Below are 18,732 nucleotides of genomic sequence, written 5' to 3' on the forward strand. Positions count from 1 at the left end.
TGCACATTTAACTTCTGTCATGTAGACATGCCTCCGTTACTTGCTCAGGATTTCTAGATCTGTGCCTTTTAGATCTGCTGTCTTTCTGCACCTGTCTGCAGCATCCTGCTTCTTTCTTGCCAGTGTTATTGTTGCTTTGGATCCATCTCATTTCCTCCTGGTGTTAGTCTTGAAATTTAGTTTGGGGTGTGTGCATGTGTGCACATGCTTGTGTAGATCATTTCACGTGGTTGCCTGTGTGTGTGTGTGTGTGTGTGTGTGTGTGTGTGTGTGTGTGTGTGTGTGTGTAGGCAACAGGTTAGTGTCGGGTGTCTTCTGTGGTCACTTTCCACCATACTGTTTTGAGACAAGGCCGCTCACTGAACCTGGAGCCCATCTGGTCCTCTGACTTGGCCAGCCAGTGAGCTCCATGGATTCTGGCCCTTCTTCCCCCTTCCAGTGCCAGGGTTTGCAGACTAGAGATCCAAACCTGGGTCCCATGCTCCCTGAAATACTTCTAACTAAGGCTGGAGGATTTTGTTTGCTGTAAGCGCTTTCCCTCCATGAATCCCTAGGCCTATAGCCGCTGTCTCAGGAAGCTTGTGAGGATGGTGAGGACGGGCTGTCTAGGAGGTAAACCTCCACAGCCCTTCACGTTCTAAAGCGACTGACTTGTTTCCTTGCTATTGACAGTTTTAGGCGACCTGTGCTTTCTCTTTTGTGAGTTCTGGTGTCCATAAATTCTGGATGGTCAACTTTGGTAGAGGTCTTTTTGTTTATTTCACTGGGAAGGAGGTGCGGTTCTTTCCTGGTTTTGATGAGCTGCTTGCTGGGTTAATTGCAACACGCTCCCTAATGGGGACATGTGCTTTCAGGTGCTGAGAAATGCTAATGCTGCCTTCCCTTTCAGGGGTTGCAGCCTATGTTGGCTGGCAGAGCTCCTCCATCCTCAAGCCCCTGCTCCAACAAGGCCTCAGTGACGCCGAGGAGTTTGTCATTGTGAAAGCTCTCAATGCCCTGACCTGCATGTGCCAGTTAGGGCTGCTGCAGAAACCGCATGTCTATGAATTCGCCAGTGATATTGGTAAGCTTCTGTTTTTGAGACTTAGAGTGGGAAATTTGCGGCATGGGAGTAACTTCATATATTTTTATTTTGATAGAGTAAGAAGAATACATACAAAAGAAAACATAATATTTGTCCTTTTAGGTCTGTGTTACCTCATGATTATTTTTTTCCTAGCTCCTTCCATTTTCCTGGAATTTATATTTACATTTTTTTACTGAATTACTGAATACTCCATTGCATAAATGTACATTTTCATTATCCATTCTTCACTTGATAGACTTCTAGGCTGTTTCCAACTTTTGGCTGTTGTCAACAGAGCAGCAATGACCATGGCTAAGCAAGTGTCTCAGTAGTAGGATGTAGAGTCCTTTGGGTGTATGCCCAAGAGTAGGCTAGCTGGATCTTGAGGTAGATTGATTCCTACGTCCTGAGGAACTGCCACGCTGATTGTATAGCAGCTGTACCAGTTTGCAGTCCCACTAGCAATGAATGGAGTTCCCCATTTCCTCATCCTCACCAGAATGTGCCATCACTTGTTTGATTGATCTTGGCTATTTTCACTGAGGTAAGATAAAATCTCAGATCAGTTTTGATTTCCATTTCCCTGATGGCCAAGGACGTTGAACATTTAAGTATTTGTCAGCCATTTGTGTTTCATCTTTTGAGACCTGTTTAGTTTTTCCCCTCATTTTTAACTGGGTTGTTTGTTTTCTTGTTGGTTAGTGTTTTGCTTCTTTGTGTATTCAAGACACCAACCTTCTTCCTGGATGAGTAGATGAGTAGAGACTGCTGACGGCCGTTGTCTGTTGACGCCTCCGGTGTGTGTGCCCCTCCGAATAAGCAGCTTTCGGAGGGGTCGTGTGTCTTTGCATTTCTTTTCTTATTTAGCTTCTCTGGTTTTTCACTGTAAAATTCAATCCATGTGTTAAATACTAAATACTTAATAGGGGCACATTAATGTTTTGTAATTCCTTGTACCAGTCTTACTTTCCTGTATATTTGTGATTTGATGATTTTTTTTTTTTTCTGGTTTTTCGAGACAGGGTTTCTCTGTGTAGCCTTAGCTGTCCTGGACTCACTTTGTAGACCAGGCTGGCCTTGAACTCACAGCGATCTGCCTGCCTCTGCCTCCCGAGTGCTGGGATTAAAGGTGTGTGCCACCACCACCTGGCAATTTGATGATTTTTTAAAGTGCTATGATTTGAATCTTTTAAGTTGCAGAAATTTAATTTTCACCTATACAAAAGCCCTATACTTTAATCTTTCCTCTTTTATGTTGCTGAGTGACTTATGAACTTTATATATTGTATATCTATAAGCAAATTATTAGCGCTAAAGTTCCAGGCTGGCCTTGAACTCATGACCTCTTGCCTTGTTTTCAGTTCTCCTAATGCCAGCATGCCAGGCATGAGCTGCCAAACTGGTTTAGTATAGTGATTCTGAGACTAGAACAGCAGTGGTGTTTTTGATGATTATAATGATTTTCTTGGTGGTGGTTTTAAGAACTCTATTATTCCTTCTTAGATTACTCTCAATACTCTGCTTCCCCCGTGCTTGTCACCAGAGAATTGGGACATACTGGAGAGAAAAGACCGAATGCTGTATTTTCTAAGAAATTCTTTCAGCTCAGGCTTAAGTATTCTATGTACTTTGTTAGCTAATTACTGCTATAATAATGCAGTGTGTCAGCCAGCCCCAGTCTTAGTAAGCACTGCCATGTATTTCTTGTGTGTGGCTTGTGTGGGTGGCTCTGCTTCAGGCTGTGCATCTCCTTTGTCTTTTGAACATGATTCCTCCGTCTCATCGTGGGACCGTGTTTGTCATGGCTGCAGCTGCCCCAGCTGTTCTCGCGGGGTGATCATCGCACAGGAGAGCAAGCCTAGCTGGGCAGCACGTTCCCTTTGGTGGCTCATTTGCTAACACCCATTGACTAAGGGCTGCGACCGGGATGCGTAGGTACCTCAGGTGCATAGGAAGTGCATGCGTGTGGGGAGCTCAGAATCGGTAGTTTATTGTGCTCTGTACCCACTCCCTGTCATGCCATTGTGGCTTTATTTGCGTTCTAGAGGTTCTCGGTGCTTTGCCAGTTCCTACTGTTCTTTTTTAAGGCGCTAGGATTGAGCTCTGGGGCCCATACATGGTAGATAAGCACTATGCCAGTGAACTCTGTCATCAGCCCATTGTCTTTCTTTGTGTCGAAAGGAAGACCACCACCCCTCCCTTGTCAGATGAGATGGATCAGAGCTGTGGATGGACAGTGTGAGAAATAAGCAAAGCCTTCATGAGTAATGAGATGATCATGTGAGAGAGGTGAAGAGGAATTTTATTATTTGTGTGCACGTGTGTGCACATGCCACTGCATGCTTGTGGCGGTCAGAGGACAACTCTGGGGTTGGTTCTCCCCTTTCACTTTGCGCGGGTCCCAGGGCTCTCCCTCAGGTGGTGGCTCTGAAGAGTGGGGCTTGGAACATGTCCTTCTTCCTTTACGTGTAAGCATCACTAGTATGTGGTGGCACTGTTAATGTCTTCGTTTCCATGGACTTCTGATAAACAGCTCTGAGTATATTTTTGCATATTTAGAGCTCATGCCACTGTTGTGTTTCAGAAGTTTGAATTTTACTCTAAATCAAGTTAGTATGATAGATTAGTTGAAGTAATTGATGTAGGCTTAGTGCATAAAACTACTAAAAAGAATCAAGAGATTCGGTTTTCTGGGTTAATCTTATGTTTTGATCATGTTGAAGAACGGACATAATGTGTTTGTTCTACTTTTCTACTTTTTCATTCACAGTGACATGCATAATTGTGAGATAGATGCAAGACTTGGCCAAACCCTGCATTAAAAAACATCACACGGATCAGATTGTTTTCTCAATGTTCTAGTGTGGAGAAGAAAGAGCTCCCCAGTGTCTCTGCTGCCTGTGTAGTAGCTACTATCCTGACTGTGCGCGGCAGAGTGGAGGGTGATCCCTTACTGTGCGCTGTTGGCATCCTCATGTCTCCGTCTAGTGGTTTTCTTGGTTGGTTGGTTGGTTTTGGTTTGGTTTGTTTTTCAAGTCAGGCTTTCTCTGTGTAGCCCTAGCTGTCCTATACTCACTCTGTGGACCAGGCTGGCCTGGTGATCCGCCTGCCTCTGCCTCCCGAGTGCTGGAATTAAAGGTGTGTGCCACCACCCCGGCCTGTCCACTGGTTTTTACTCAGTGCTACAGATGAGTATGAACCATGCACTCTGATCCCTGAGAAGTAGAAGTTGAGGATTTTAGAAAGGCTGCTTTTCTGGTCTGGCTGGTAAGTATGATAAGGGAGTGTTACAACTGTTCTGCTGAGTTGCTCCTTCAGGCTAATGTGTGCAGGAACCTTCTGGAACCACGGAGGCTTGTTGTCTCTATCACATTGTGGTAACATAACCTCGCAGTTTAAGCTTTTGTGACTCTGGTTGATGCTACCTTTCTTGTTTCCCTTTTAGCTCCCTTCCTGTGTCATCCTAATCTGTGGATACGCTATGGTGCAGTGGGATTTATCACAGTGGTAGCTCATCAAATAAGTACTGCTGATGTCTACTGCAAGCTGATGCCTTACCTTGACCCCTATATTACACAACCAGTAATACAGGTACACATGTCCCCGCTTATGACCAGTCCTGCCCAGTGAGTCTCTAGAGCCCTTGAGTTGGTCTGTAGCATTTTCATACACCTTTCAAGTTAATGAACTGACCACCCTTGTAAGAGAAACACGATCGAGAGACTGTTATGTCACACACGGTGTGGCATTCAAAAGTTCAGACTTCATTTTCTTGAACTGTATCTGCTTTTATTTTTACTTATTTAATTTTTTAAGCTTTATTATTTTATGTGTATGGGTGTTATACAAGGATGTCTGTTGTTACTACATGTGTGCCTGGTGCCCAGGGTAGTCAAAAGAAGGTGCTAGATCCCTTAGAACTGGAGTTACAGTCAGTTGTGAGCCTTCGTGTCAGTGCCTGGAATGGAAGGAACCCTGTCCTCTGGAAGGCCATCCAGTGCTCTTAACCCCAAGCTGTCTCTCTAGCACCCTGGCTAATTATTTTTCTAGCTTATTAAACTTTGCTTTTATAATTGGTTTATACTTTTCAAAGCCTGGTCTAATTGCAGGTCTAATTAATTCACGTTTCATAAGTCTTACCTTCCTTCATTTTAAAATGTAAACTTTTAAGGTTTTAATTTTGTGTTTATGTGTGTGTTTCTGTGTGGGTTTGTGCATGTGAGTACAGTGTTTTTAGAGGCCAGAGAAAGGTCTTGGGTTCCCTGAAGCTGGAGTTACACGTGAATGTGAGCCCCCCAGCATGGAGCGCTAGGACCCCAACTCAAGCTAGAGTTACACGTGAATGTGAGCCCCCCAGCATGGAGCGCTAGGACCCCAACTCAGGCTAGAGTTACACGTGAATGTGAGCCCCCAGCATGGAGCGCTAGGACCCCAACTCAGGCCAGAGTTACATGTGAATGTGAGCCCCCCAGCATGGAGCGCTAGGACCCCAACTCAGGCCAGAGTTACACGTGACTGTGAGCCCCCCAAGCATGGAGTGCTAGGACCCCAACTCAGGTCCTCAGCAGAGCAGTAAGCACGCATAACTGCTGAGCTAGCTTTCCTTTTCTTCACTTTAGATTAAACATGGGTCCCTTGTAAGTTTAGATTAAATACAGTCCTTGTAAGTTTAGATTAAACACGGTCCCTTGTAAGTTTAGATCAAACACAGGTCCCTTGTAAGTTTAGATTAAGCATGGTCCCTTGTAAGCTTCAGCTGCAGTAGCTAATTATACCCAGAGACGTCCTTTAGATCTGGGTGTGGTATTGCACACTTAGTTCCCAAGAGACTGAGGCAGGAAGACTGTGAGTTCATGGCCAGCCTGGGCTACATAAAGAATTCAAAGACAGGGTGGTTTACGTAATGAAATCCTATCTCACAAAACCAGGTGCTGGCATAGAGCTCAGGAGAGCCTACATGTTCAAGCCACCTGGTTCTGCCTCCACATTGAAAGGAAAGTGAGGGTCCTTTTGGTCACTGCTGGGAGTGTCCATCCTTTTTCTTATACATGCATTGACCTGAAAAGTGTTTCTAGGGCCACTAAATGAAAGTGTTGAAGTCTGGAGAGACTATTTTGAGGAAGGTTTGGGTCTGTTGGAGAACTGTGAAAATGGAAGGGCAGTCCCGTGGCATTGGTTCCTGAGATCTCTGGCCAGCGCCTGTGTCTTAGGCCTCTGACCCACAGGTGGGGGTAGGTCTGGGCAGTATTCAGACCTCTGTGATCCAAGAGAGGCTTGCTCTGACTTTCTGAAACCTTTGCCTTTGGATATGTGTTATTAATCTTCCTGTAGGGTGAACACAGATAGATGCTTTAGTGGTAATGCTAAAAACCAGGAAATACTTAAGTTCTTTAGAATTGGGTAGTGCCCTCTTTTTCGCCTAAAAAACAAACAAACAAACAACAAAAACAAAACAACAAAACCCCCCACATTGTTTTCTTAGAAAATAAATACTTTTATCCACTTTACATGGTCTGTGCTTACTGAGTTTGGAAGTGGTTATTCTGTGTACTGTGGCCTGACAGTTGTTTCTGCTTCTCTAATACAGATTGAGAGGAAGCTTGTCCTGCTCAGTGTTCTAAAGGAGCCCGTGAGCCGCTCTATATTTGATTATGCTCTGAGGTCTAAAGACATCACTAGCTTGTTCAGACATCTTCACATGCGCCAAAAGAAGCGAAATGGCTCTCTTCTCGACTGCCCTCCGCCTGAGGACCCAGCCATCGCCCAGCTGCTAAAGAAACTGCTCTCCCAGGTGTGTGCCTTCCTCAGACCTCCCTTGTAAACACGTTTCATGACAGCATTGAAGCATCTATTTAGAAGTTGAAAATGTTTTTGATCAGGTATAGTGTGACAGATGAAAATAAATCTGTCAGCATCTTACATACTCTATATGGCATCTAAGCGAAGACAGTCAGATAAACTTAAACCCTGAGCTAGCCTCAGTAAGGAGTCACGGAGCCTGTCAGCCTCCTGTGATCGCTAGAGAATAGAAAGCACCTTGGAGTTAAGCACCATGTTTGACTCAGTTCTATACTTCACCAAAGTGTAATGCAATTGCGGTAGGAGAAACTGCCCAGAACGCAGATGCTACGTAGTCCCCCTCCTCTCGGCCCGGATGCTTCTCGTTGCATGCCGACAGCTGCAGGGTCTTGGGTTTGCCATGTCTTTGCTGAATAAGCCAGCAGTTTACTGTGTGTTTGGGTCTGAGTTTGGATCAATTAACAAATTCAGTAAAAACTAAAAACTAACCCTTTTACTTTATTTGGCATTGGTAGGGGCTCTTTTGAAACACTAAATTTAGATTCATCTTTCTGTTTTGTATGGGATGCATTGGGCCTGGAGTCAAAATTGGAATAAAAGTGCTTCTAAATGAAGGCTCCAGGCCTGGTGTTCCATGAGCACAGAACAAAAGCAGCAGACAGTGTCAGCCCTGCGGAATGTTTTCATAGAGCCGTGTCTCACCTGAACAAGTGTACTCACTCAGTTTTAGAGATTTTTTTAAAGGCAGGGTCTCCTGTGTAGCCCTGGCTGGCGTGAACTCACTATGTAGACCAGGCTAGTCCTAAACTCATAGAGATCTCCCTCCCTCTGCTGAGGTTAAAGGCATGTGCCACAACACACATGGCTCAGACAGAATTTGATGAGCTTTGCAGTATAAATGTTTTCATGCATTTTACTTGACCTTGAGTATTCAGTGATGATGATGATGGTGATGATGATGGTGGTGGTGATGATGATGATGATGGTGGTAGTGGTGGTGGTGATAATGTTGCTGGGAATTGAACAGGGATGTGCCCTCCACTTCTCTTAGCCTTTCTGCTCCCTGGTGTTTCCCCAAGTGCTTCCATGACTGCCACTCTCTCAGTGCCAGCTCCCATAATTGGATCTCACGATCAAATCACTCAGCTATCTGACTTTGGTGCCTCTGAAAGGCAGTGTTTGGCATATTTGTCATTTTCATCACATTTGTCTGAGTGGGGAAAAGAGGAACAAATTAGCTTGTGTTAAGCTGTTGCTGTTGGTAGCATTAGAAGGCTCACAAGGGTGAGGAGACTTATACTCTGTCGCAGGGACACTTGCTGCCAGCATAAGTGAGAGTAGGCCAGGATCTGAGTGCTCAGTACAAAGGACAGAAGCCACCAGCTTCCGCTTTGTGAAGACACGTGATGAGCCTGCTGCTCGTGTCTGTGATTCTGTGTTCTCCGACTGTCCTGCGAGCCAGTCTGAGCAACTTGCTACCCCTGTCACAGGAAGAGACAGATGCAGTGCAGTTGCCAGTGCCCTGGGGTGCAGTGTGTTTTAGAGCTGGCAGTTCAGCCTAAGCTGTGCCTCCTGTTCTGCTGGCACTCACTGCTCAGATTATAAAGACGGAAGGCCAAGATGACAAGCTTGTTTGAGACTGAGGGACGCATGCAGAAGCTGTGTGTAGCAGCCGCTTTGTCCACATTTCCTCTTTTTTCCTGGTTTTGGCCCTTCCCCTGTTTGGTTACTAGCTTCACTAGCGGAGGCTTAGATCCAGGGGAGACTTTGAGTTCTTGTTTCTAATGCCCCGGCTAAGAAGAAAGAGTTGCAGCCTCTCCCACTGGCAGCTCTGAACTCCTTGATCTTGGGGCTCAGCCCTTCCTTGCACAGGTGTGCTGCTGGCAGAGTGGGCTTCTCCAGGACAGCGTGGTGGTCCCAAGGGCCTTATGCTCTGGGGCTTGAACAGGCCTGTGGAGCAGCAGTCCTGTGGGGCTTGGAATCCTCAGAGGTGACACATGCAGGGATGCTTTAGTTATCTCTTCTGTAAGAGCTCTGCTTTGTATCTATTTAACAAGGGGCTATAAGGGACACAGGATGATTCATTCCACTCTTACTTAAAAAAGTCATATAATTTAAACTGTTGGCTGGATTTTTATGTTAGTTCTTTTTGACTGTATAGTGCAGATACAACTGCAAAGTTGAAAGAGCCCAAGAAGATGCATAATAAGATAGAAGCTTTTCTATTGTGCCCCGGTTGGCGGCCATCTAACCATTCTTGGTTCATTGTGAATTTTATGTTGTTGTGCTGAATTCCTGTGCATAATATTGGGCCTGGTCTGCTGACACTTGGAATCAGTTTCATCCTTTCCGGCCTGCCTTTCAAGCTTTGTAAGGCGAGGTCCAGGGCACACTCATAGCCTGTCTAGCCCCACCAACAGGATGCTCTGTGTGCGGGAGGACAGGATGGTGTGCTTCTAGAAGTTCTTTTACCCTTGGCAGGTAGAAGCACAGACTGTGCTGCGAAGTATTTGGTCCCTGCTTGGTTGTTGCTCTGTCCCTGGATAGGCAGTCTCTGTATGCATATGTATGTAGTTTGTCTGCCAAAGAACTGAGGGCATACCCCGCTTACCCCCAGCCCTCTGTGTGCAGCTCCTTCCTCCATGCCTCTCCCCTTCACACTAACTTCTTTTGCAGCATTCCTGAACTCAGGTCTGCTGTGTCCTGAGCTCCTTTTCCATGGCTTTGGCCTTTCCAGAAAGGATCCTAGACTGCTGCAGGAGCAGGGTTTGTCTCTGTCTCAGGGATTGTAGCCCCGGCTGTCTGTTTTCTCAGCCCCGAGTGTCACTTTTAAGCTTGTTTAAAGTGGGAAGGTTACCCCTCAAGCTGGCCACAGAAGCCGGCCACGTTAAGTTCTGGATGCGTAATGTCCCCGGGCATCTGCAGGAGCCTGTGGAATGCTGGGAGCTGGGTGGATGCTGTTACTCCATCAGGCTGCCTACAAGCTGGATGAGCGCCGCTGCTGCTGCGTAGCTCAACTGTGGTTCTGACAGAGCGAAGTCCCCATAGATGCTGCTTTGAGCTTGTAGAGGAGACCTGAAGGCCAGTGGTATTAGGTCGGCTGCTCCCTAGATATGCTGTGTGTCCCCAGGGTATAGTCATCGTTAGCTTACCTTGGTGATGTCTTGTGGGTTATGCTGCACGGTGTCCTTGTTTATTATGGGTGTTTGAGTAGTGTTTGTTTAGTTAGGTTTTTTTTAGTGAGAATGTCTTTGTAGCCTAGGATAGACTGAATTTACAGTCTTTGGTGTTGAGTGCTAAGTTTACAGGGCAAATTTCCCTTTCTTAGCCTGAGTGTTTGATTTTTAAATTTTATCTATTTAACTAATGTATGTGTATGTGCATGTGCGTGTGTGTGTGTGCACATGCGTGTGTGTGTCTGTCTGTCTGTCTGTCTGTCAGTCAGTCAGTCAGTGAGGGTATGCCATGTGTGTGCAGGTGAATCTGTCTGTCTATGAGGGTATGCCATGTGTGTGCAGGTGAGTCTGTCTGTCTGTCTGTCTGTCTGTCTGTCTCTGAGGGAGTGCCATATGTGTGCAGATGCCTGTAGAGGCTAAAAAGAGGGCACTGGGTTTCCTGGAGCTAAAGTTAGAACAAGATGTGAGCCACCAGATGTGGGTGTTGGGAACTCTTGGGTCCTCTGGAAGAGCACCAAATGCTCTTCACTACCAAGTCATCTCTCCAGTCACGTGTTTGCTTTTTAAAAAATATAGTTTTATTTGATAGATTAAAATTTTCTTTTCATAGCTGATGTGGAAGTTTTTCATATGGACATTATAAAACTTCATAAAAGTTCAGCAGTTACGGTCACCTGTTGTTCTTGTACAGGATTCTAATTCAGTTCCCAGCTCCTACATGGTAGCTTAGAGCCATTCATAACTCCAGTTCCAAGAGATGCCCTTTTTTGTCATGTACAGATACCAGGCAAGCATATGGTACATATGTATACATTTATGCAGGCAAAACACTCACAAAATAAATCTAAACAATATATTTATTTTAAGAACTTGACAAAATGTCTTTGTTGTAATAATTTGCTTGGCTGTTTCTTTTGATGTTGTGTGATTCCCGGGTGAACAGTGCATGAAATAGTTGTTGGACAGCAGGTGCCACTTGCATTTTTATATCATTCTGAACATTTGTGTTCTCCTTGCCTTACTGGGGCTACAGAACCTTTATTACAGTATTATCAATAGATCCTGAGATGTAAAGATAATATGATGAAAAAATATCCTTGCAGAATATTCCAGAAGAGCTGGTAGTCATCTCTTCCTCTTTGCTTTCTCGCTTCGCTTTATCATTTTTCAGTTTAAGTTGGGAGTTGACCTTCATTTGTTAGTCACCCTGACACTTGTTACTTTGTTTGAAATTAACCCAAAATACATGGTTTAATTTGACTTTAGGGAATGACCGAAGAAGAGGAAGATAAGCTTCTGGCACTGAGGGACTTCATGATGAAATCAAACAGAGCGAAAGCTAACGCTGTGGACCAGAGCCATCTCCACGACAGCAGCCAGAAAGGCGTAATCGACTTGGCAGCCTTGGGCATCACTGGGAGACAGGTGGATCTTGTTAAAACCAAGCAAGAGCCAGATGAGAAGCGGGGTTAGTATGTTGGTGTGTGCATCTTGCTATTATTAGTTATTTATAAGGCTGGCTTTTAGCTAGTAAATAGTAAAATACCTCCCTCTTTTCCCAGATATAGAATTTGTAATGCAGTGACTCAGTTACTTAGTAGGTAGACATAGGAGAGGGAAAATAAGGCAGTGGGATCACCAAAGGACCTGCCCAGGGGACCTGCCCAGGGGATCTGTCCAGGCCACAGCAAGGTGACTAGTGAAGGCCAGTGTCCAGAGCTCTCCACCTGTAAAACCATGCTGCCTCTAAGGAGGGAATGACTCAAATTCTGTTTTCTAATCCTTTAACTGCTGACTCAAGGCCAGCCTATGTAAAACCAGATACAAGTTTTTTGATTATTAATAGGTAATACCTGATAAATTTAAGATAAACAATAAACTATAAAGGAATAGAGGCCAAAGAATCCTTATTCATTTGGCAGCTTGATTTTTGGAACTGTCAGCCTGTGTGACAGGGACATTGACTGTATGAGGTTCATAAGATCTTGTGCACGCCCTTTCTGCTGTTGCAGGTCACTGTTAAGTATATGCCTTTAATAGTCCCCCTGTTCCTATATCATCTTAGGGTAGCAAATGAATTACATTGAAGTAAGCTTTATGATAAAGTGTTTGCAATTTAATTGTTAATAGCTTACATGCATAATATATAAAGCACCCTATAGATCAATAAAAAAAAGCAAGCACTTCAAAGGAAAAAGGGTGAAGGATTTAAGCAGATAATTGGTAGATCAGAGTACATATAAATTAAATGTAAATAATTAAATAAATGCAGATTAAAATATCCGTTTCTACCTGGACGAGAATAGATGGATAGTTCCAGGTGTTGGCACAGCTGTAGTGAATAGGCATTTCCGCATACTGAGATTGTAAGCTGAACACACTCATATGTGCTACATGCATTCAGGGATGTATGGCTGAGTAAAGGGACACACGGGAAGTCTGGTCCATAGCATCCCTTATAGACAGACAGTAAAGTCACATTGGCTTTGCCTTCAGACTGACTAACCCTAATATATTTTCATAGCTAGAAAACATGTAAAACAAGACTCCAGTGTCAATGAAGAGTGGAAAAGCATGTTTGGATCACTGGAACCTCCGAATCTCCCACAGGCCCTGCCTAAGACCAGTGACCATGATGTGGTTCAGCCTGGGAAGCCACCTCGCTCAGAGTCCTCTGCCGGCATTTGTGTCCCTTTGTCAACTTCTCCACAGGTACTGTCATGTAGGCAATACCCATCCTCCTGTTTGAGCCTTGTTCTGCTGCCTTGTATGTCGAAAGGCTGTGTGCTATAGAGAAATCAAGGCGTTTCTGATTGACTTACTTTAATTTTATAGCCAGGGGAAACCCAGTTACTTAGCACTGTGAAGGTCACTCGTTTGAGACACTTGCCAATAAAGCAAACAAATGGGTTAAAGACTGAACTGAGATCAATTAGGCTACAGAGAGCATTTAAAAACTTTTAAAATCTTTTTATTCTTACTTTAATGTAACAAAAAGCAAAAATACTTTGGGGGTGAACTTCTAAATGGTCTGTGCATGTTAAGTACTACGATGGCTTTGATGTGTTTGAAGTGAGTTTGTAATGTAAGACAACTGTGCCCCCACCATTCATATTTTAGTTAGGAGGCATTGATTGAGATCAGCCGAAATTCCACTTGCTCTTTTCACCTGAGAGAAACTGGTGTGATGTATAGCTGCAGCGTGGGAACATCTTACCTTACATGTGCCTTGCTGTGACACAGACCTGTGCTGTGTTCCCAGGTTTCAGAAGCCACGCACATCCCCAGTAAGAAGCCAGTGATCCAGGTTGTAAGCAGCACCGTCCTGCCGTCCACTTACCAGATCCGGATCACGACCTGCAAGACCGAACTTCAGCAGCTCATACAGCAGAAGCGTGAGCAGTGCAACGCAGAGCGCATAGCCAAGCAGATGATGGAGAACGCCGAGTGGGAGAGCAAGCCACCGCCTCCTGGTGAGGGCTTCCAGCCTGAGCTTGGCCTCTAGTGTAGGAACCCGAGTCAGAGCAAGCCTCCCTACTCCAAAAGTTCAAAACTCCTCAGCTTAAAAGTTTAGGAGTTAGTATTTCTGATGACAAGCTGTAGTCAGGGAGGCGCATGAAAGGCTTTGACACCTGAAACACGTGTGCTCACAGGAGCCTTGGGAAGGGTTCTTCAGCCTAGACAGAGGGAGCCAGAACAACCTAGTTAGAGGCCCAGAGCAGGAAGCATAGCTAAGCAGCCTGAAGTCATTATGCGTGGACTTGGGTCTTTAGCTTTGATGGCCTCTTGCTACTGCAAGAACACCTGGCCTCTAGGGACAAACCTCTGCTTTTACTTTTCTGCTTACTGCAGAGTTTACTTTCTGATTATATTATTTAAGAAAAGGTAAGACATTCAGAAAACATGGAGATTTTTGAAAAGAACACAATAATGTATAACATCAGCATTTAGCTAATCATCAATAAGAATTTGGCGAAATGGGGCTGAAGAGATGGCTCAGAGGTTAAGGACACTGACTGCTCTTCCAGTGGTCCCGAGTTCAATTCCCAGCAACCACATGGTGGCTCACAACCATCCATAATGTGATTCGATGCCCTCTGCTGGCCTGCAGGTGTACATGCAGGCAGAAAACTGTATATATAATAATAAATAAATAAATCTTTTTTTTTAATTGGCAAAATGATCTTAAGAGATGGCTCAGCAGTTAAGAGCACTGGCTGCTTTTGCAGAGGACCTGAGTTTGATTCCCAGCATCCACATAGTTGCCCATAACTATCCATAACTCCAGGACCAGGGGCTCCAACTCATTCTTCTGGCCTCCTTGGGCACTGGGCATGTATGTGGTGCTCGGACATGCAGCTAAAAGACCCATGCACATAAAAAACAAAAACAACAACAGAAACCCAAAACCGCGAGAGAATTTGGCAAAACAGTTCCTGCATTCTGAGAGCGCTGAAAGGAAACGGAGAGATTGTTGGGACCAGAGTGTGGTCCCCTTGTGTTAGCAGCCTGGTTCATACAGTGCGGCAGAGCTACTCTTTGATTCTGATGTGTAGGTTTTTAAAAAATTAATGAATTTCAGTATTTGAGCTATAATAGTAGAAACTTACCTTTAAAACTCTGAGAAGAACTGCACAGTGTGTTTATGTTTAGACTCTGAAAAGATCACAGGAATCCCCCTGAGCTTTGTGTGAACTCAGGAAATACTGGTCAAGGCCGCTTGAAGGTTTGATGATTTAGAAAATATTTTTAAGTGCTAAGCAGAGTCTAGTCAGATGCTTCTGTCAAAATGAATATCCTGAGATGTTCGAGCTGTTTCTGTGACGTAAGCTAGTGTCACTCACCTGCCAGATCTGCTTAGGAACATAGAAAAGATGGCCACACACAGTCTTGCTCTGTGACCCTCTCTTCATAGGCAGCATTTTGTATATAGATGGAGTGACACATTTATTCAACAGTCACAGGAATGTGCAGTGACCGCTGGGTTTTTACTCTTTTCTTCTTTCCACACTTGAGTGGTTATAAAATACTTACCCAGTCTGTGGAGCATGTAGACTTCATGGTCCCTCAGGTTAGCACTGTGTTCAGCCTGGTGCCCCACTGGATGACTTAGCTATCCAAGCGAGAACCGTGTTTTTAATATTGAGTAAGTCACGTTTGGCAGGATTCCTGGTTTCGTTTTCTTTTTTCTTTCTTTCTTTTTTTTTTTCTTGCTTCTGGTAAGAAAACAGTCATTCTAAAGTGACATTGCTACCCCTTGGGCAGCAGTGACTTCTACTATAGCTCTGACCTTCAGCTTTTTGGTTTATTTTGAAATCAAGTGATATTAAATGTATAAAATGTAATATTAATGTATATAAGCTGTGCATACATGTTGAAGACAGTTATGTGCAGGGACCTATGCAGGGACCTGTGCTGGGCACTGAGGTCGTTCTTTCATTATAGGATGAAACATGAGCTTTTGTCTCAGAACTTGTAACTGAGGAATTAATTATACATGAAAGAATGTGCGTGATAAAGTACAGAGAATTATAGATGCCATTTAAGAAGTTCTAGGAAGTCCATGTAGAGTCCGAGTCTGTACCTTCTAATTCTAGCGTGTTTATACCATGGAAGCAGTGATTGCTGGCAAAGGATAATCTAACAGTCTAGGTGTTTTGCTTTTTTGTTGTCTCTCTAAGTAGCTGTGGCTCTTGTTATGAAGACCAGGCTGGCCTTGGACTCACAGAGACCCACCTTTTCTCCCTCCTGAGTATTAGGACTAAAGGTGTGTGCCACCATTGCTGGCCAGCCTCTTAGTGGTCATGTGGGCTTGGGGCAGTGTTGGACCACACGTGTTACTTGCATGCATACCCACCCCTTGGGTTAAGTGATATAGCTCCATGTTACGGCTGAGAAGATGCAGCTCAGTGATGTCCAGCCACGGCCTGGCTCACCCTAGTGTCTCAAGCTGTGGTTTTGCAACTTTCTTGCTCAGACAGTGGCCTGCAAGCTGTTTGTCTAGGCTAGGCTGGTCACACTCTGTGCTGCTAAGTCAGCAGTCAGGGCTTTTCTGAGGAGTATGTGACTGCTGTGTGGGTGGAGACTTTTTGAAGCTGTCTGAGCTCTTGTTGCTGTGCTGTCTTAGTCAGTAACTGTCATGGCCCAGTAAACCCCTCTGGATGGGCTGGCTGGGGACCTCTAACTTGACTAGTTCGGATGAGTACTCTGAAGTTAATTGCTGAGAACTGTGGCTAGAGGGTGACGGATGATTGTGTCTTTCAACCACAGTTTAAGATACACTCTGCTTTTCCTCAGGGTGGCGTCCTAAAGGGCTACTAGTTGCACATCTTCATGAGCACAAATCTGCTGTAAATCGAATTAGAGTCTCTGATGAACACTTACTCTTTGCAACATGTTCAAATGATGGCACAGTGAAAATCTGGAACAGTCAGAAGATGGAGGGAAAGACCACCACGACGAGGTAACATGCGATAGTGGGGCTAGCCTATCCAGCTAAGCCAGCGCTTTCTCTGTGCCAGAACTGCTTAGGAGCAAGGGATTCCTAGGGGTATGTGAACCAGAGTCCTGTGGGAAGTGAGAGAGCAAGAACTGTAGTAAGTAAAGTATTGAAATGATCCTGTTAGATGACAAGGGACTGGGGATGTGGCGGGGCTGGAATTCTCAGTGAACTGTCTAGACACCCCCTCACCAAGGAAAATGAACTGAAAGAAAGGAGAAAGAGCCACATGGGTTCATTGAATGTTCTGGATTTCAGAGGTCCTGGGTGGGGTGGGGGACGTGGTCAGTCATGCCTAACAGAAAGCTTCCTGTAACCGGAGCAGAAGCAGCCGGAGGTGGCAGTTTGTAGAGGGCACTTAGGAAGGACTTTGATGGTGAGTGCGAGGGAGGTTTTGGAAGCCTGTGAACAGAGGAGAGTCACCATCTGAGATGGCAGAGGATGGCTCTGGCTGGGAGGGGAGAGTAACACAAAGATGGTGAGGCACCAGCAGCTGGGAATGGTCGTCATGGTAATGTGAGAAGGAGATGTGGTATTGGCTAGGGTGGCAGCAGTGTACCGTGGGAGTGGCCAGATTCCGCATGTGTTCTGATGGCTGAGCCGAGCTGATTGGCTGAACGATGTTCATACTGTCCTGTGCACAGTCAGCAGAACAAGGCTGTTGCTCTAGAGCCTGGTTGTTATAGCCGATGTCTTTGAGCCTTTGGATGCCCACATATGCATGTGATAAATGTGACTATCCTAAGGGGCTAGGTTTGGGCGGTGTTGCTCATGTGGTCCTCCCTGCTGGAGGTTTTTCTACCTCCCCATCAGCCTCTGCCTCAGTCTCTGTGTCACTCTCGTTTAATTCTGCCATTTTCCTGTTTGCTTTTTGCCTAATTGGTTCTGCCAGAAGAACTACTATAAATCAGAGTGAATCTCATCTACGTTGAAAGGATGGGGAACACTCTGCTGCTTTTCTTGTTATTAGTTCATTGAGCATAATTAACTAAAATGCGATGAAATCAAATACCCTCGACACTAAAGTAACACGAAAGCCTGCTTCGTGTTTACCAGCCCGGGAAGGTGTGGGTTAGCTATGTATTTGATTAAAGGGCTCTTGCTTTTACATTATACCTAATTGCTATTTCTGTGTTTATTCTCTCTTGGCATTGCACTGAATAGACTGTAAATGAAAAGTCAGTAAAAGAAACATAGGTGTACGTAACAATTTTATTATTTTTTGTTTGTTTGTTTGTTTTAGTTTGGGGGGGTGGGGTCTTTAAGACGAGACTTCTTTGTTTTAGCTCTGGCTGTCCTAGAACTCACTCTGTAGACCAGGCTGGCCCCAAACTGAATGATGTAGCATTTAAGGTGTTGCACAGGTTGGAGCATTGGTTCAGAACTTGAGGACAGGCCCGTTTCTGTAATAAGACAGAAGTGCTTAAAGATAGACATCTGAAGAAGATAAGGTGTGTGGTGGCCTCTTAGCAATCAGGGAGATAAAATGGACCTCAGTAATATGGTTGTTAGTAACTGTGTGGGCCAGTGTTTGCACAGTGGCTGTGGCCATTTCAGAAATGCTCTTGTATTTCATTCATTCAGGTCTATTCTTACATACAGCCGAATTGGAGGGCGAGTCAAGACACTGACATTTTGCCAAGGTTCCCACTACTTGGCCATAGCGTCTGATAATGGAGCTGTCCAGCTTCTTGGAATTGAGGCTTCTAAGTTACCCAAGTCTCCTAAAATCCACCCTCTACAAAGCAGGTACTGTCCGCTGTCTTTTTAACTTTGCATGTAGTGCACTGTGTGGCAGCTTCCCACACTGCAGTGCGGTGTGGACCAACTGGCGCTCCTCTGTTGTACAATCCACCTGGTAAGCCTGGAGGGCAGGAAACTGCTTCTGACACTCAGATGTGCTGAACTTCAGAGGGCAGAGCCTTTGCCTCTTAATTTCTGCAGTTCCTTAGAGTGCACAGAGGCAGCGCTTAGTCTGGAATCTTTCTGAATGACACAGGTATTAGCTAGATTGTCTAGCAACAGAATGTCAGTCAAGAAAATGCATGTTCTGTTGCTTGGCACTAAAATGCCTAAATTTGATAATTTTTAGACAAAGATTTGCTTATCATTCTAAAATAAAATGTCGACTGGTTTTATTTATTAATCTCATTTCTTGGTAAATTAATAGTTATTTAAAGATTAATATAAAA

The 18,732-nt window shown here is 44.7% G+C and overlaps 1 protein-coding gene across 1 annotated transcript in view; it reads left to right on the top strand.

Annotated features, from left to right (window-relative positions):
- Pik3r4 (phosphoinositide-3-kinase regulatory subunit 4) overlaps positions 1–18,732 on the top strand; it is a 49,456-nt gene that overhangs the window by 18,517 nt on the left and 12,207 nt on the right. Inside the window, exons 7-14 of the mRNA XM_051140044.1 lie at positions 890–1,063; positions 4,512–4,657; positions 6,654–6,857; positions 11,308–11,509; positions 12,566–12,753; positions 13,304–13,514; positions 16,339–16,504; positions 18,125–18,289. Of these exons, the coding sequence (XP_050996001.1) occupies positions 890–1,063; positions 4,512–4,657; positions 6,654–6,857; positions 11,308–11,509; positions 12,566–12,753; positions 13,304–13,514; positions 16,339–16,504; positions 18,125–18,289 (1,456 nt within the window). The remainder of the gene's footprint in view (positions 1–889; positions 1,064–4,511; positions 4,658–6,653; positions 6,858–11,307; positions 11,510–12,565; positions 12,754–13,303; positions 13,515–16,338; positions 16,505–18,124; positions 18,290–18,732) is intronic.

The sequence above is a fragment of the Acomys russatus genome, chromosome 32 (assembly GCF_903995435.1).
Source record: "Acomys russatus chromosome 32, mAcoRus1.1, whole genome shotgun sequence".
NCBI classification, from domain to species: Eukaryota; Metazoa; Chordata; class Mammalia; order Rodentia; family Muridae; genus Acomys; species Acomys russatus.